Source organism: Fulmarus glacialis, unplaced genomic scaffold, assembly GCF_000690835.1.
Source record: "Fulmarus glacialis isolate BGI_N327 unplaced genomic scaffold, ASM69083v1 scaffold39081, whole genome shotgun sequence".
In the NCBI taxonomy this organism is placed as follows: Eukaryota; Metazoa; Chordata; class Aves; order Procellariiformes; family Procellariidae; genus Fulmarus; species Fulmarus glacialis.
In genome coordinates, this window is record NW_009192835.1 from 12,787 (window position 1) to 31,227 (window position 18,441).

General features: G+C 39.1%; 1 protein-coding gene across 1 annotated transcript in view; it reads left to right on the top strand.

The window, feature by feature from the left end:
* Positions 1 to 18,130, top strand: part of GUCY1A2 (guanylate cyclase 1, soluble, alpha 2) — a gene marked incomplete at its 3' end in the record, with an annotated part of 19,433 nt that extends 1,303 nt beyond the window's left edge. The window contains exons 2-4 of the mRNA XM_009587230.1: positions 1,188 to 1,249; positions 4,560 to 4,681; positions 17,412 to 18,130. Of these exons, the coding sequence (XP_009585525.1) occupies positions 1,188 to 1,249; positions 4,560 to 4,681; positions 17,412 to 18,130 (903 nt within the window). The remainder of the gene's footprint in view (positions 1 to 1,187; positions 1,250 to 4,559; positions 4,682 to 17,411) is intronic.
* Positions 18,131 to 18,441: the final 311 nt, after the last annotated feature.

Genomic DNA, 18,441 nt, shown 5'->3' on the forward strand with positions numbered 1-18,441 from the left:
AACAGATACCTCCTTCTGCAAACTCATGGGCAATAGTAGGAAGAAAGCTCAGCTCTTCAACTGCTGAATCTGTACAGCAGTAAGCAAAACCTGAGATTTTCAAGATGATGGTGGTTTTAGAATGAAATTCCTCTAATTAAGGGGCATTTCAACTATTACTTTCCAAAACAGTTAGATGCCTTTTCCTAAAGGTAGGGAAATACCAAGTATCTCTAAAATTTGAGTGTCTGCTGCTGCGAGTCTGATGAAAATATCCCTGTGTGCCTCTGATACAGAAGGAAGACTTACAAATCCAAATTGAGTACCTTTGTCTGACCTCTGGCACCAGGACAAAATAGACAGGTGAAAAACCTCAGATTTGGTACAAACCAGTCATTTTGGAAAAATGATGTTTTGCCGTAAGTGACTTGGAAGATTCCAAAGAGAAAGACATGGATTTCACGTTTGCTTTATTTATCTGAAGATCTGTCATGAATTAATTCAATGTAATACGAACAGCAGCAGCAGCAGTAGTAGCGGTAAGGAAAATAAACATATATATGTACATATGTATTTTGGAGAACACTGTAGGAGTAGTGATAATGCAAATAAACACATATATGCACATATGTAGTTTGGTGAACACCTATTAAAATGAAATAGCGTAGAAATGCGTGAAGCATGTCATGATTTTCTTTTGATGAACTTGAGTTTCCTGATAATTTAAAAGATGACTGGAGGGTCATAGCTTGTCAGGAAAGTAAGCCAAAATAAATTGTGTCTTTATAATATTCTTTCGTACAAAATGCTTTAGGGAGCATACAAAGTTTAAAAACCCAATGCCTTTTCATGTTGATACTTTAACCACAAAATAATGGCATTTTCTTGCAACTATTTTAAATTAATAATTTTAAAATAATGAGATAATTGGTGGGTGATAGCTAATAGTGAAGTGGCTCCTTTGTTATGCAGAACTAGTGTTGTAAGCAGTATTAATTATGTCACATTGTAAAATTCTTTCCTATTTAAATGGTGAAGTAAGATGTAAGGAATGAATAATATTTCATATCTATTGCTATGATGGGCACCTAGCAGGTAGAAGATGAGGAGGAGTAAAACTGGAGAAAAATAGTGTATTAAAAGATAATGTTAATTAAACTGTACTGTACTTCCCTAATCTTACGATTTTTTTTATTATTCTTCCATAGCCTCAGACCATTCGGCAAACTCTTCAAAGGACACTGCAGTATTTTGAGCATCAAGTTATTGGGTAAGTGTTAATGTGAGGTAGTGAAAGGTGCATGGTAATGTTTTCCTCAGTGCTTCTCAAGTCGTAGCCTTGTTTGACAAGCTTTTTAATTTTTCTCACAAATTCTTAGAGATGCTGTGGAGTAACTATACATGCTACGGACGTTATTGATAAACTGCTGTCCAGTCCTGCTTCCATGCAATCCCATCAGAGCACAACTGCTCCATTAACAGTGATGTTTCCTATATAAGGAGAATAGGGAATCTTTTTGTAAAAATATAAGATCTATTCCAATTTGCTTTTCACAGAGCCATCTGAGAATGCTGGAAAAGTTATTTGTGCTATCACCTGAGGTCCAAATCTTGCAAAATCCTGCATCAGTGCTGGTTACATACATGCACTGTTACATACTTGCAGGTTTTTGCAGAAGCAGGGCTGAAAGCTACCTCCGAAGAGTTCATTGAGAAAATTAATAGATGACTGAGGACTAAAAAGAAAGTAATAGCAACTATTATCGTGAAAACCTAAGACATTCTCCCATTGATTAAAATAATCTCCTTTCAACCTTTTTCTTATCTGCACAAGTATTTTCCTTACCTGCTCAAGTATTTTATTGTCAGATAACTTACTTTTCCTAACAGAGTCAGAATACAATGGCTGCATGTCTCTAGCCATTGAATGGCTGTGCCATATGACAAATGAAGAATGCTGTCCTCTGAATTTAATTACACAGATGTAAGGGAAATTTTTTTCAAGCTGTATTGGGGGTCTTTTTAGAATTTATGACATAGTTTCGAAGCTTGGTGCACTGGAGGGAATTGTCCTTGCCTGTTTCTCAATGTTTGGTTAAAATTCACAGGAAGCCCTAGCTTGATGGGTGATACCTGCAATATTAGCAGTCTGGCTGGCACCTGAGGGCAGCCAGTCTTGGCAGGTAGTTGTGACATCCACGGCGGGGCAGGCAGGGGGGAGAAGCCTTCTGGCTGCTAATTTTTTCAGTTGCAGTCTTATGTTAGGAGACTTCAGAGGATACACAGTGCCTTGAGGAAAGCATGTGTGCAATAACAATGCAGCTTTTTATTTATGGCCGCATGTGGCTTAGATGTACTTTTTTTAATGGACAAAGTTTAAAACCGGGTCACTTTGAAAACCTGTAATTCCCGTGACTTTCGATACACTGACTCAGTTTTTTTGAACATCAGTATGAGTTTGTTAAAGGAGCATCTGTCTCTAGAAGATGTTCTATAGTTGTCCTGTCCTGTGATCTTTACTTTTGGTACACGCTGTGGTGGGTTGACTTTGGCCAGCTGCCAGACCCTCACTCAGCCACTCCGCTCTCTCGCTTCCCCTCCTCAACAGGACAGGAGGGAAAATAAGATGAACAAAGCTTGTGGATAGAGATAAAGACACTCCTGACTCCTCTACCTCCTCCCGCCCTGAGTGGCACGGGGATGGGGATGGAAGTTGTGGTCAGTCCATAACAGCTCCTCTCTGTTGCTCCTTCCTCCTCACGCTTTTCCCCTGCTCTTTGTGGGCTGTCCACGGGCTGCAGCTTCCTTCAGGGCACAGGGTCCGGCATGGGGTCCTCCACAGGCTGCAGTGTGGATATCTGCTCCACTGTGGTTCTCCATGGACCACCTGCTTCCTCATGGTCTTCTCCAGGGGCTGCAGGGGAATCTCTGCTCCGGCGCCTGCAGCACCTCCTCCCCGCCTTCTTCACTGACCTTGGTGTCACAGGGCTGTTTCTCTCACTTCTTTTCCTCACCCCTCACACCGCCATGAGGCATTTTGCCCTTTCCTTTCTTAAATTTCCCAGAGGCGCCACCATTTTGTCTGAGGGGCTCAGCTGTGGTGGGGCCATTGGAACCGGCTGGAACCGGCTGGAACTGGCTGTGCTCAGCGTAGGGTAGCTCCATCCTCTCCTCACAGAGGCCCCTGCAGCCCCCGCCCTGGGCGCTGAGACCCGATACAACGTAAATGTTCATCAGATCTCCCGTCCTGGTCAAGATCAGAGGTGAGAAGTGGCCGTGGTGTCATTCCGGGAGCTGGCGATGCTGACTGAAGAGGCCTGGCCTCCTGGCATGGAGCTGGGGTTGGGCTTTGGGTGAGCTCGGACAGTGGGTCAGGACGTGGCCTCCTGCCAGGCACATGGCCTGGCATCGCTGGAGACCTGCAAAGCAGTACAGACCATGCAGCTCACTGCAGAGCGCACCAGCAGCCCTTACCAGCGGGTTTTCCTTGTCTAAGATGAGCCCACTCTTCCCAATATGCTTTACTCCATGTGGAAAACCAGTTTCCCTGTTGGGGGTAACCTGATGGGCAGCTCTCAATCCTTTCTAGTCCTTTTCCACAGGTGCTGGCAACCCAGGTGCTGAGATTTTGCAGGCATTAACCAGATGAAGAGTCCAATCCTTAAAACTGCTATTCATGATTTATGAACTATAAACACAGTATGACAGCATAACAAAACTGTTAATAAAATACTCATTAGAAAAGCTTTTCTCTGTGCATTGAGCTAAATCAATTGTATATTTTGCCGAAGCGCGTTACCACTCTGCTGCAATATTTTGTTCACTTGTATTCCCTCTTCTGTTGTCATTATCACCTGCGTAAAGCTTTGTTTTAAACATAGTTTGAGCTTCTATTCTGTTTCTCTTGAATTAAGGAAAAACAATCCAGCAAAGCTAAATCAAATAGAATAATTTAGATGGTAGCTGCTTTCTTGCTGGTCAGAGCATAGCTTTGTGTCTTTTCATCAGTCGTGGGATTCTCTTTCATTTTTCTTTAACAGGCTATAGCACAAACTTTATTCTTGACAGCATAGTGAGTTGCAGCTTGACATCCTTCTTTCTGCGGAGATCTTTTCAGGAGATAATCCACAGAGAAAGCTAGGTTTTACACTTGCAGTGCTAATGTAATGTGAGGTGGAAGATTTATTATTCTTATTAGATACTTACCATTGCCTCATAAACGTCTTGCTTGGAGTTTACTGTACAACTTTTTTGGAGACAACACCCCAGTGGGAATGACGTATAAGACAGATATGTCTGATACCCTTTCCTCATCCCTTTGGTACTATTTTTTTCTTATGTCTTCATTCTCATTAGAGATAATGTTCCAGAGTCTGGTATAATACTTGAGATACCCAGGCTACTAATGCGGTGTCATCTGTGTGTGATAATGCATGAATGGAAAGGGGGCGATGGAGGGGAGAAGAGGGAAGAGGCAAGGGAGGTTAAAGGCATCCTTTACCACCACTTCTGGAAGACATTTGTCGACCTTGTGTTTGTATAAGGAGATGCTATAACTTTTTTTGCTTTTTTTACTGTAGTTACAGGGATGCGGAGAAGAACTTTCATAATATATCAAACAGATGCTCCTATACAGACTGCTCTGGCAATGAAGAAACTGAAGATGTCTCAGGAATTCTCCAGTGTACAGCTAATGTTCTTGGTATGTATTTTTTCAGGGGAATTTGTTTCCTTTAGTTGGAAGGAAAGTCATCTTAAGTATCAAGATGGTAGGCCATCTTGGTATTAAGTTGGAAGGCCATCTTAATACTAACAACGAACCAAGGAATTTTTGCACCAGCAAAGGAAATTGAGGATATAGGCAGCTACATATCAGTGCACTGTTATTGCATGTGTCTCCTTTGCTACATATATTTTGTGCCATTTAGACTGATTTTTCAGTGGAGTCAGTGGAGGTGTATTGTGCAATACCCAGGTTGATGTCAGTGATTAGAGAAGTCTCAAAGGCCTTTAGTCCAAACAATTACCATATTTTTTTTATTTGCATTTTTAAATAATTGAATGCTAACTCTCAGAAACAAATGCTAGGACAAATGCTGTCATTTGCCATCTGCTGCTTTCATGGAGTTTGCAAATGGAGAGCTGTTGCAGTTGTGTCTCTGCAGGAAAGGCCCTGGGGGTCCTGGTGACCAGCAAGTGGGACATGGGCCAGCAGCAAGTCCTCGCAGCAAAGGTGGCCAATGGCAGTCTGGGCTGTATGAACAGGGGCAGAGATACAGATTGAAGGGACTCATTATCCCTCTCTACTCAGTATTTGTTGAACCACATCTGGATTACTGAATCCAATGTTGGGACCCCAAAACCATAGAGAAGTTGATAAACCGGAGGGAGTTCAGTTGAGAAGATGGTGGGGCCTGGAGCACCTGCACTGTGAGGAGAGGCTGGGGGACCTGGGCTTATTCAGCCTGGAGCAGAGATGGCTTCAGGAGGACCTAACAGCAGCCCCCAGTGCCTATGGGGACATCCTCAAGGACAGGGAGCTGGGCTCTTTACACTGGTGCAGGGTGGGAGAGCAAGAGATATCAGGCATAAGTTGAAACAGACTGGGTATTTTTCCCCATGAGGACAATCAGGCAGAGGCACAGGTAGCCGAGAGAGGCGGCTTGTGTGCAGTCTCTGCCCTTGGAGGTTTTTAACCCCAACTGGGTAAAGCCATGAGAAACCTGGCCTGACTTACCAGGCAACTCATGGGGTCTCTCCCAGCTTGAAAGCCTCTCTGATTCTGGCCCAGCTAACAAGAAGGAGCTGTCAATACAGCGATGACATTTTTGCTAGTTGAGTACTGAGCTTTTTTTTCTGAACTTTTCTAAAGCACTCACAACACTTGGGGCTATAGTTTTTGTAATGTTGAAACCCTCTTTGCTCTTCCGCTGGAGGTGTCAGTAGGCTGCTGAAGTTGGGGTGGAAGGCACAAAAGATGGCATTCTGGTTCATAATAAATTTCCTTTGAGCTGGTAATATACAGTATAAACCTGTGATGTTTTTATGAGATCATGCAGTTAGAGAGACTTTCTTCAACAAGAGGCACAACACTGAAATCTGACTTTGTATGATAATTAAAGATGTGATTTACTTTCCATGTCAGGGGAATATGGTAAGGTGATATTCTGCTCACATTGGGGTCTGGGCCATTGTATCCTGCTGACTTAAAATCCTTCCGGAGGTATATGGATTGCATGTCTATCTCAAATTGTTAAACAGACCTGGTACGCTCTGTGAAACAGCTAACATGTCCTAGCTGAGAGATGACTCTGTTTCCCTGACAATCAAAATGCTTTTTTTTGGTCTCAAGTGCCTTATTCTGCAAGATGCTAGGTGCAGTCAGGGAGGTTCTGAATGCCTTTAACAGCTGCTGAAATCCCTGGGAAGAGACGGTACTTGGCACTTTGCACATTTAGGTCATGGAGAAAATTTAGAACAAATTAAATTGTAAATATGTCCAGTATTAGTTACTGTATTTTTATTTGCATTTTTAAGTAATTGAATGCTAGCTCTAAGAAACAAATGCTGTGAGTGATAAGGCAGGACTCATGCAAGGTACTGACTTTTCACGTTATCATGTGCATATTAATATTATAAAAAAAAACAAATTAGACATTCAGTACTTATTTTATCATGACACAAATTATGTGTTCTAAGAAATAGTTATGAATACTTTTTAATCTTCAGAGTGCTTTTAAATCAGTATGTTAGTCCTGGTCCCTTAGCACGGCTGAGTAATGCGCAGCCTGTTTTTTCAGTGGTATCCTCACAGCGGACATGTGTCAGGGGCAGATTGGACTGTTGGGATCACAGTGTAGGGGTAACATCTAGACGTTACTGTCTTGGGGAATGATTAAAATGCACTTTGTTGAAAATAAGTTTGCAGACCCTTATTCTGGGAAAAGCTCACCTTTTAAAGAACGAATTTGAGTTCATAGCAAAAAAAAAAAAAATTTCCATGTGAGCAAAACACTAAGATAATTTAAAAGCAGTACTTTTTTCCTTCTCCTTACCTGGGACAGGATCATAAGGGAATGAGCAGTAAAACCAGCTTCTTCATTTTAATTGTAGTTCCTATCACAAAAGGTAAATTAATGGATGCTGTGTAATTAATTCTCACATAAGCAGTTATTTTTCATGTTGAATAAAGATCAGTGAGAGCTGTTTCTATGCAAGAAGGACGTAACCACTGGGGTGTGTACCTACAGCAATTGGCATTGCTGAAACAGGAGACAAGAATGAATCTGACTGTGATGGAGACTAGAGAAACTGTTGAACCAAATCTGGCTCTCAGTTTATTTATATGAGCAGTAACAGGGACTTGCTGTCTAGGGCTGGAAGAAAGTGTTTTCTTAAAGGTGCTTGGAAGCAACCTCCTGCTCTCTTACCTTAGATAATGCCAAAATGATTCATCTCTCCTGACCCTCTAACTGCCTCTAAAATAGTCATTTGGCATTCCTTATTCATCAGAAGACAGCAAATGCTGAGATTAGTAAGCTTGGAAGACTGTGAGCAGATGCTTTGCACCGTGGTCCTGGTGCTTACACTGCTCACAGCAAAGTGCTGACTGCAGGCTGTACGCTCAGCTTGATGCATGTGATTTATCATGTATGAATACTGGAATTTTCCTCCTGTGAAGTCTTCACTAAAGTGTGACACCATCTTCCTGCAGTGGAAGGACCTGATTCTCCTCGTCTCCTCACTAAGTTGCTCCTGCTACAAGTCTAGACATCAATGGAGCTCTTCCTGCTTTAATCCACTGTAATTAAAGGAGCCATGTCCATCATGCTTACACGCTATAAACCATGTTTGATACCAGATCAATGGCACAGCTTTCCTTTGTGGTGACAGCTTTTGTGGCTGGAATATTTAATTTAACTTTATATCCTTTTCAAAATAGTCCATGGACTCTGCTTTCTTTAATTGGTGCGTGCACGCTTTTACAGTGTCCTTCACAAGCATATCATCCAAAGGAAAAACAAGTGACAATATATTGTAAGTTGAGAAAAAGAGAAGAGAAATCCTAGCTTCTAAAGAGAGCCTTTATATAAAGTTCCTAGTTTGAAATAAAGTATTTCAAAGAATAAGTGCTGGTATGTTTTATCCTGTTGACACACATAATGCTTTTAGCTGGCTAGCTAAGCTGTGTTCAAAGCAGATTGGTGTTGTTAGTTTGAACTTATTTCAGAAGTAATGGTAAGAAAAAGATTCCTATGATGAAGTATATTATGTGGATGACTACCACATTTCTTTATTAGGTGACTATGAATTTATACTGAGGTATGTTAGAGAGAAAGATTGTATCTGAAGAGATTTCTTATTTGACCTTGGGCACGTTTTTATTCTTTCTGTGCCTCAATTTCCCATCTGCATAATGGAGATAACAATAGGGTTTTTTTTAATCCTTTAAACCATATGTCAGTGCTGTTCAGATTTTAACCTTCTCAAAGCAAAGATGTTTTTATACCATTTGTACATTCAGCATTTTGAGCAATGACAGCCAAATCTTGTTTGGGACTGCTTTTGTCCCCGTAATTTAAAATAATTTGATTTCAAGTAAGATTAGAGTGTGCATTTTGACTTACTGCAGCTAGTCAGAGTAAAGCAGACGACTTCCATGTAATTGCAAATTAAAACTTCGGCAACAGGAAGATAAGGATGAAAACTTTTTTTAATTGTTAGTCTGTAATTTCTACTTTAAGAAATATATTTTGGGACATAAAGCCTTCATGACCTGTCCTGCTTATCTGTTTTGCAGATATTCCAAGCAGGTCTGTGCTACTGAGCTTTACAAAGCAACAGAGAAATGCCCAGTTTTCATTTCTCAAGCCCACTGTGTACTTCTGATATATCACATGATGTTCTGCACATCCCAAATGCACAAGCTAGATAAAAATTGTACAGCCTTCCCTTCGTCTCCTCGAAACACTCTTTTCAAACACTGCACACAATTAATGTAGCCTTTGTGGATGTGAACTGTTCTTCACTCTTACTTCAATCCTTAACAAAAAAAGAAACAGAGTTTCATGAAGGGAATTACCTGTTTTCCTTTAAATGCCACCAGTATTTCCTTTGGAGCTTCTTTGCAGCTTGCTGAGGAGCTCTGTAATCTGTCATAACTTTAATAGTAAAACTAATGAAAAATAACGTAAATTCTTAAATATCTGTAAAAAAACTGTTGTGCAAAATTTGCAAAGCAGAAGTAGATGTTCATACCCAATCTTTAACAACATGGAAGAAATGTTGTCTTTGAAAGCCTATTTGTGTGTTAGACTACAATATCTAAATTGTATGTACTGCAGCACCATGCTATATACACTGCATAAATAACACCTGCAACATCTTGAGTGCACAGCCTGAAGTTACAGATGCACATGTAGTAGATAGTTGTTTCAACAAGGAGACCTGCCTTTCCATTGCTTAAGATAGAGAAAAATATTCTCTTCCATTTTTTTATTCAAGAAATTAATTTATGCAACACAACTCTTTTTCATCTGTTATAAAAAATTGACTCCTAAAATCTTACTACAATTACCTCATTTTCCTTAAAAAATGCACAGCATACATCAATGGCTCCTAAGTCAGCTCTGTATGTGGACTTAAATGTATTGCAAGAATTTTTCCTGTTAGGCATTCTTAGCTCACAGGTTAATAATAATGCTTGTCCTCTTGATTTTGCTTCTGAGAGTGGTGTGAGGACTTTGCTCCTCTGTCATATCTAAGTGAATATCTTTTTGAGCATCTTCCATTTGGAGGATGATATGGCACAGTGGTGAGGATTCCCAAATCCCCTGGTGATAAGTTATGTGGCATCCCAGCCCAGAGCCCCGTCCCGTCAGGGAGATAAATCATGTTTCTGGATTCAGCCTCCCTGGGACACTGAGAAGGAGGTGGAATCCATCGTTGGTGCAGGGGTTTAGAGAGCTCTTGCTCTGGGTGACATTTGCTTGTCACCACCAAAGATGATGTGTGCTGTAGGCTGCTTTATATAGAGCAAATCATTTCATGCCTAAATATATCTTGCAGGGCTGTTCCTTCATTTAGTACAAAAGGCATAATTCTATAAAAGTCATTTGTTCTCTGTACATTTGTCAAAGATGAAGATCTGTGTTTCCTTTATGAAACGAAGAAAATCTCAGCTCTTACCCATATTCTCTAGTTAAAGGAATAAATTTGGGATCATTCTGGGTAACTATTTAATAATAACAGCACATCACTGCTGAGAAATACTACAGTTGAAGAGGCAGGAAATACGTTGAAAAGGAGATGCCAGGACAGATCTTACCCTACAGTGAGGTTAGACCAGGTGATGTAATTGGAAAAGATGGACAAGGGTTTGGCACATTGACTGCTCAGCAGGTATCCAAAAACTGTAAATGCTTATATATTTAAAGTACATAAATTATATCACTTTCCTCTTCCTTTGAGCTAAGAACTGCAGATAGTCATAACTAATTTAGGATACACAGCCTGATTTATAATTAAAGTTGTTGGTTTACGAATGGCGTAAAAGGAAATGTTACATGGCCCAGAGGACTTGGGATACTAATGGATTTTAATAATACTTGGAACTCTATCCTGGGGGGGTCTAAGCTATACACACAGGACTCCTATTATTTAGCAGATGTTACAGTGCGCTGGCAGTACAAAAGTAATCTAAACAAAAATCATATAATTCATGTGATTTCAAAACTGAGATGAATACATCTAAATTAGAAAAGGACAAATGTTTATACCAAATGGCCTTAGACGTCCCACTCTTCTCAGATCAGAGCTATTTATTGTTAGAAAGCAAATGATCTACCAGTAGATAGTGAGCAGTTTGAAGTTATGATGTACAATAACATCTTGTAGAAGTCTGTTTATAAAGTAGAAGACATTCTGGGCATGATTCATTGACTAAATGTAGGTGTTTGCCATTATTTTAGTTGCTGTGGGGTATCTTGTGTGGCCTCTGTCAAACCTTCAAAAATGTGTAGGTCTCCCTTAAGTCCCATATCCTGGCAGATGTAACTATCTGTTAGTTCTTTTGTAGATGTCTTGGATGCCTTATGAAGACTCAAGTAGCATTAGATTTCTCTATTTAGTTAGCTGAATTGAGCCCTTTATATATGTGAGGAATTATGAGAGATGATTTTGCATTTAATGGCTAAAGCTTTTAGATTTCATGACAATTTTATTCTTTCCAAGAAGTGAAGTTCTGTTCCCTATGTCAATTCAAAGACATATATGCTTATTTTAATGCAAAAGCAAATTAAAAAACTCTGTTCTTATTGCTGTTTGGTCTTTAGAGTTAACATGAAACAAACTGGATCTGCCTTATTTTTAGGAATCACCAATCTAGTGATTGCAGTTTTCATTTAATAAACGCTGTGCAAATCTATGAAGTGAGGTTTCCAAGATGTGATGGAGGACACAAAATGATGACAGTCTTGCTTCAGACAGCTTGGCTTTGCCTGCAGAACTGGCTGCTACTGAAAGCGCTATATGGGGAAAAAAGAGAACATTGCCTGTTCTTAATAGCTCAGCTGAGCTTCCCGTGTCAGTAGTTTGGAGCAGAATCTTTTACACATATGCTGAGCACAGGTGATCAGGTCCTCACTAAGAGGCAGTAATTACAATGATATTTCTAAGCATCATTTGTCAGAGGAGACCCTCACTTTAACAAGGAAAGAAAACGCCTCATTAAAATTGGATAAAACAAGTATTATAGGTGAACAAGTGTGAGGAATTCTTTTTAACAATAATTCTCATTTTTATCTTATGAAATCTTGAAAGATATGTAGGCCCTGTATAGCACTGTAAGAGAAGCGCAGTAAAAATTTTACAGTTATGTCAAAACCATACGTAAAGGCATAAAATGATGTTACTGTATTTATATAAAAACCACTAAAAATGGCAATATAAAAATACTATCTGGATTCCCAGGATGATATAAATTCACCATCATAACGAAGTAAGATCAAAGCCCTTTAACAGTAATTAGATCCTGTACTAGGCTCACTTACAAGCCAAATGATTCATCTAAGGTACCTTCAGCATTAGCCTGTACACATCAAAACCTTTTTTATTGAGAGAATAAGCGTTGCTTTCCCTATTATGCTTTGGAATTCTGAACTGCCACCTGGCTTTCTGTCCAAAAGACTGTTTAAGGAAAAGATCTTATCATGCCAAAAATCTGCTAATCCAAAAACATTTAAGAGGTATTTGCTATATTTGAAAGTGGCAAATTCTGCTTCTGTCCACAGTATGAGTTCTGAATTGCATATTGAATTGTCCCATCCCCTTAATATGTGACATTTACAGATTCTTAATGGGTATCCCAGAAAAAAAGGTATTTTTCTATGCCAAAGGAATCAGATGCTGCCACTCTGCAACCATTGTCTCCATGATTTACTTTAAGGAAGAACTGGATGGCTTGTAACTGCTTCTGCATGCTCTGCAAGTTAATGGATTACTTTGACATTTTTATCACATCATTCATCTTCTATTTGTTTCTGAAGAGTCTGATTTGTGATTTTCTTTATGGGAACAGATTCCTATCTAATTTTTCCACTTAGTAATGTAAAAAATACTTAGAAATACTGTATTAGTTCCTTGATGTTTTGTAGTGGGTTCGCAGTTTACAGGAACTGCTGAAAAGAAAATGAAGAAGGACCTTTTACTAGCATGTTATTACAGGATGAAGTCATCTATTTCTGCTCCAGTTCAGTGAAATACTTAATTTGTACTTTGAGCCTATGCTTAAAGACTTCTGTAATTTTGGATCTCTTTTCTAAATGTCTTTGAGACACATTTTCAAAGGATAATAATAGACCTTATATAGTACTTTTACCATAGATCCCAAAGTGCTTTGTAATGGAGGCCCAGAGCAATATCTTCATTCTACGGTTGCTTTGCCTCAATTTCCTTCTACAATGTGCATATTTAATTTCTCTCCAGTATGGGCTGGAATAAAAATGGCATTGTAAGAAAAAGGAACAGAAAGAAACTACTAAGTAAAAAAACTTAGTAAAGACATGTGATTTGTCCTCTTGAAGAAGTGGATTAAGTGGTAAGAACACAGTGGATCACTTTCCAAGAAGAAAGTAAATTGAGACTGATGAATTTTTAGAATTTCATTCAGTACATTAGTAGGAGGTTGGTAAATAGCAGAAGCTCAAAATAACAAATGGCTTCACTTGGGCAACAGCAGAGAGTGTTGGGATGAATTTGGGTTTATTTTGTATCACTACTGTTCAGTGAAGTGTCTTGGTGAAACTAAGGAAGACTTTTTCCTACTTAACGATTGCAAGCTAGTGCCCATTAGGAAGCCCTATCTATGGTTGTCGGGGTCATGCATGAGGCGATATGGGAGTGCAGTGCCTCTGCATTTGGAAGTGCTGGCCATGCATACAGATCTCAAATACTATTTTTTTCTGGGCAGCTGAATGAAAATTTTGATTAGAGGTCCATAGTGGAAAAGAAAGAATGGAAATGCCAGCTTTTCAGAAAGGAATAGCAAATAATCGATTTTGATGAACGGAAGTTGACTCACATTTTCAGTGCCATCTTCAATTTGAATTATTCCACTGCAAAATCAAAATGAAAACAAAATGATGATGCAGAGAAAGAATTTAATGTGAGACGAGTTTGAAAAGATTAGACTGTTTATGCAGATGTATAACCTGAAGGTTGTAAAGATTATTTTGATGATTTTATTTGTCTTTTCTCAAAACAAAAGAAACAACAAAGGAAATACTGAATACTTTGGAATTGGAAGTCATACTGAATGTAATTTTTAAAGATAAAAATTAGGCTGTGGAAGTCTCCAAATGTAGTAAAGTATGCACTATAGAGACAATGAGTTCTGCTAATTTTTTTAACAAGCAGGTTTTTCTATATGTAATAAAACTATCTCCCGATCTGGTAGTTCCATCCATTTCAGTGAATAAGCCAAACATCTACTGTAGCAGTTAGGGAGGAGCTGTTTTTTTGGAAAAAACATAGTTCTTTATGATTTTCCATCAGATTTTACAGTTTTTCTATAGCATCTGATACCAGTCACTGGTGAGAGAAGATCTCAGAGCAGCTGAAGAGCGATCTGATGCAGTCTGACATTTTCTCTCCTTGTGATGATGATGGTAATTTCTGTTGTCTCTTGAAAGCTAAACATATCCAGTAAGTATAGAGAAAGGGGTAGGGAGAAACTCCACAGAAGATACTCAGAAGATTGGGATAATTTATGTGGTAGTAAATGAAAAGGTTATGATGAAATATATATAGAGTTAATATTAGGTAAGTGTGTGCTTCTGTTCATCATTTGTTTCAATAGGAGAGGCAGGAATAAGTCAGTAAAAATACAGATTAAGTATTTTGTGCAACTTCATAGAAGTACATCACTGAAGTCAAGAGCTTTGTAGGAATACAGAAAAAAAATAGTTTGTGTGTGTTTGTATAACAGGAATTTAAATAAAGATTTTTTATTTAAAGAAAAAACATCATGCTTCAAGAAAAAATTGACCTCTTATTGGTGAGGCTTAGGAAGAAACTTCCCCGATAGGTATGTTATACTTGTTTGTTTTAGAAGGTTGTTTGACTTTATTTAATTTTCTCAGTATCTCATAGTGTCTATTATTAGGAAGAAAATTCCCAATTAAGACAGACCAGCAGTTTGGTCGGGCTTGAGCATATGCATTTTTCTATTCTGAGCTAATCTAATTTTCTGCTGGTACTGTGTGTAACTCAATTCAAAGCTAAAATATTTTTAAAAGTAGTGGCACATCCTCGAGCCAGGTCATTGACCTGAATTTCATAGTATAATTCATGTTGCTTGGAGTCAGTACGTTGTGTCCAGATTGAACAGCCAGTCCTCCAGGGTGGACAACAAGACCAATCTAAGACAATCAGCAAAACCTTAGGCCGAATACTAAGATACAACTCCCATTAATGATAATGAGACAAGGCTTAGATATGTGGCAGTAACGTAAACGAGTGATCAGTTCTGCATATCCTATTTTCAGTTAGTGGTGCCAGGGCAACTGACTGTTTTACTGTAATTTTATACTTTAAAGACAGCCCACCTACGCTATCGTTTTGGGCAGCCTCGCGGGATGTTACATAGTTCTGTAATAGTAACTGGTCATTTGCAGGAATAGCCCAGGGGTTTCTGGTACTGTCCTGTTCCCATACTTTCAGGGCTGCTCTGCAATCTTACTGCCTTGGGTGCCCCTGCTAGACTGCTCACTTTTACACACAGACTTCTAAAGCTATTCGCAATTCATTCTATAGAACAATGAGATTTGAAAGTATGCATATGTGTGTGTGTATACATATGAACATGATAATTTTTTAGCTCCTTGCTGTTAATATCCAATTATGACAATGATATAGGTATGGGTTAGAATTTAAATCTTTTTGGGTTATGGTGAGTATTTTTATGGATGATATTGCAATACTATGCTACGCAGACGTAGCAGTAATGAGTCAGGAATTGGCACACTGTCCTCTGAGTCAGGATATTAGGGGGCATTGTGTACCAGAGGTACTTTCTTTTGGCTTAGCCGCAGATCTGACCATCTGTGGTCATAAAAGATCCTGGGAATATTTTTGTAATAACCTAGTTTAGTGACCAAATTTGATTATGAGTAATGGCATTTGAATGAACTTTCCCAAATTATTACTATTACTTCTTTCATAAACTATGCTTGGTCATGTGGTCATGTTGTCCTGTTTATATATGTAATTTTATGCATTTTAATCTGCTATTAATTATATCAAAGGTCCAAACGAAACTATTGTTGCAGATAGATAGTTTGCAAAGCTATGGAATGCTCAGATCCCTTGTGAATATTGATTGTTATAACTATGCCTATATGCATAGGCAGTTCAGAAACTGCCTTGAGATGATCAAAGGTTATTGTCTGCAAACAACAGATGAATGACTTCTTCTGTCCCCTGTTATACCTCTTGGGCATGAAAGTCACTAATCACACTGTTCTTCCAAATTTAAAAGCCTACAAGCAATCTAAACAAACAGCGAGAAGTTTGGTGGTCCACTGGGATCTTATCAATGTTAATAAAACATGCTGAATACATATTAAAATAAAGAGCCTGTAGTGCCCTTAGGAAATAAGTAACTGCCCTTCATTTCTGTTAGAATTCAAGATAAATTTTAAGGTGTTTGACTGTTTCACTGAAATTTGATATATTTCAATACACTGGAAGAACTATGTTGTTAATTCCTATATTAATTTCCTTTGAAAACTCTTGCTGGATATTTGTAATTCACATACAACCAATTCATACTTCTTTTTCTTCTATTACAGCTTAGAACAATACAAACATATCTGATAAATTTTGTAACTCTACTATGTGATATAGGGATTATATACAGATGAGATTTAACAGAGCATGTCTTCCCTAAAATAAGACAGAGGAAAATGTTTAATAATCATCTCAGGATTATTTTTTCTAGGTTATCCTTAAAATGGTAAATAACAAACTGGAGTAGGTTTTGATACACATTTGTATCCAGGGGCTTCCATCACTGATACTTTTTCGTCCCTTCAGCAACACCAGCCTTATCACCTCTGAAAATCAAAACCTTTTGAATTTCTGTGATGGAGACCTGAAGTGACATTGTGAGATATCACAGAGCTGTCCCATCTACTAGCAGTTTAGATCGCTCTAAGAGGCAGGGTTTTTTTTTAAAGATGGGTCGGTGTAGAAGCCTAAAATAGAAAGGCTTTGCTCTCCTTTGCAGGCAACAAAGAAGAAGTAATTATTCCTTTGTATCTTCTGGCAGTGCCCAATAGCTATAATGAGAAATGTATTTTGTCTGGAAAAAATCCCAAAACCCACAGCCCCCCTCCCCCAGCTACTAAAATGTCATCTGCCTGCAGGGCTTTACATTGCTTATTGAAAGCCAAAGGCCTAACTTTGAGTCCCAGTAGCTTATTCTTCAAGCTGGTAAGAGCTGGATCCCTCGCAGAGGCAGTGAACAGAAGGACTATAAAAGCAGAAGCCTCATTTGTGACTAGGTCAACAATGGAAGGGGTGCACCCGTGGCTGGGTGCATTCACACAGCGGACTGCATGTGACATGCAAAAGTCAGGGAAATTATAATGTATTCTGGCTTCCAGCAGGGAAGAGGAGACAAACAAGTGTAAATCCCACAAGTAGCTGGCTGAGACAGTGAGCTGAAAGCATGAGGACTAAAAATGACAGGCAAAAATGGCTTCTAGGGTTATTCCCAACCACCAGAGAAGACGGAAGTCCCATGGGTAGGTATCCGGTGAAAAAACCACTCTCACTGACTTGGAAAAATACTGGGCAAATAGAGAACAAAGGGAAGATGCGACACAGTAGCAATACTATGTTGTTGATATCAGTGTTTCATTGTCCTATAGGTTTGAAGTTTGAGGAAATGCAAGAAAAGTTTGGGGAGGAATTCTTCAATATCTGCTTTGATGAGAATGAGAGAGTTCTTCGAGCTGTAGGTGGGACCCTTCAAGAGTTCTTCAATGGCTTTGATGCTTTGCTGGAGCACATTAGAACTTCATTTGGAAGACAGGCCACCCTGGAATCCCCTTCTTTCCTATGCAAAGAGCTCCCTGAAGGCAATCTCATGCTTCATTACTTTCACCCACATCAGATTGTGGGATTTGCAATGATGGGAATGATAAAGGCAGCAGCAAAGAAGATTTACCGCCTGGAAGTAGAAGTAGAACAGGTCACTAATGATAAGTTGTGTTCAGAGGGGACGAACCAAGGTAACTGCGGCTGTCTGACTTTCCTTATCAAAGAACATGAAAATGCAAATATCACAAAAGCACTTCCACCAGGAACTTCCCAGTCCCCCTTAGACCTGAGGGTTAGCATCAGCACCTTCTGCAGAGCTTTCCCCTTTCACCTGATGTTTGATCCAAACATGCTGGTTCTCCAGCTTGGAGAAGGTCTTAGAAAGCAGCTCAGATGTGACACTCATAAAACTCTGAAATTCCAAGACTGCTTCGACATAGTTTCTCCTAAAATCAGTGCCACATTTGAACGAGTTCTCCTGAGATTATCTACTCCCTTTGTCATTCGGACCAAACTTGAGGATTCTGGCTCTGAAAATAAAGATAAGGTAAGAACATTAATTTGGAAGGGAATGTGTGTATATGTGTGTGATGGGAGAGGATTATTTATTCAGAGAGTAGCAGCTCAAGTCCCGTGTACTCTGGAAAGCTCACTTATGCCTTGCAAACAGGGGCTAAGTGGTATTCCCCAGCCAAGTGAATATTTTCCTAAATTAGTTACAAGCTTTGCCTGTGATGTTGTAGCAAATAGTGACGTTGCCATTCAGAAAATTCTGCACTGTGGAGTTGAATAGTGCAGTTTAAATCAAAAGGGTGAGGATTTTACAAAATGCCCATATCTAATCCTTAATTTTACTCC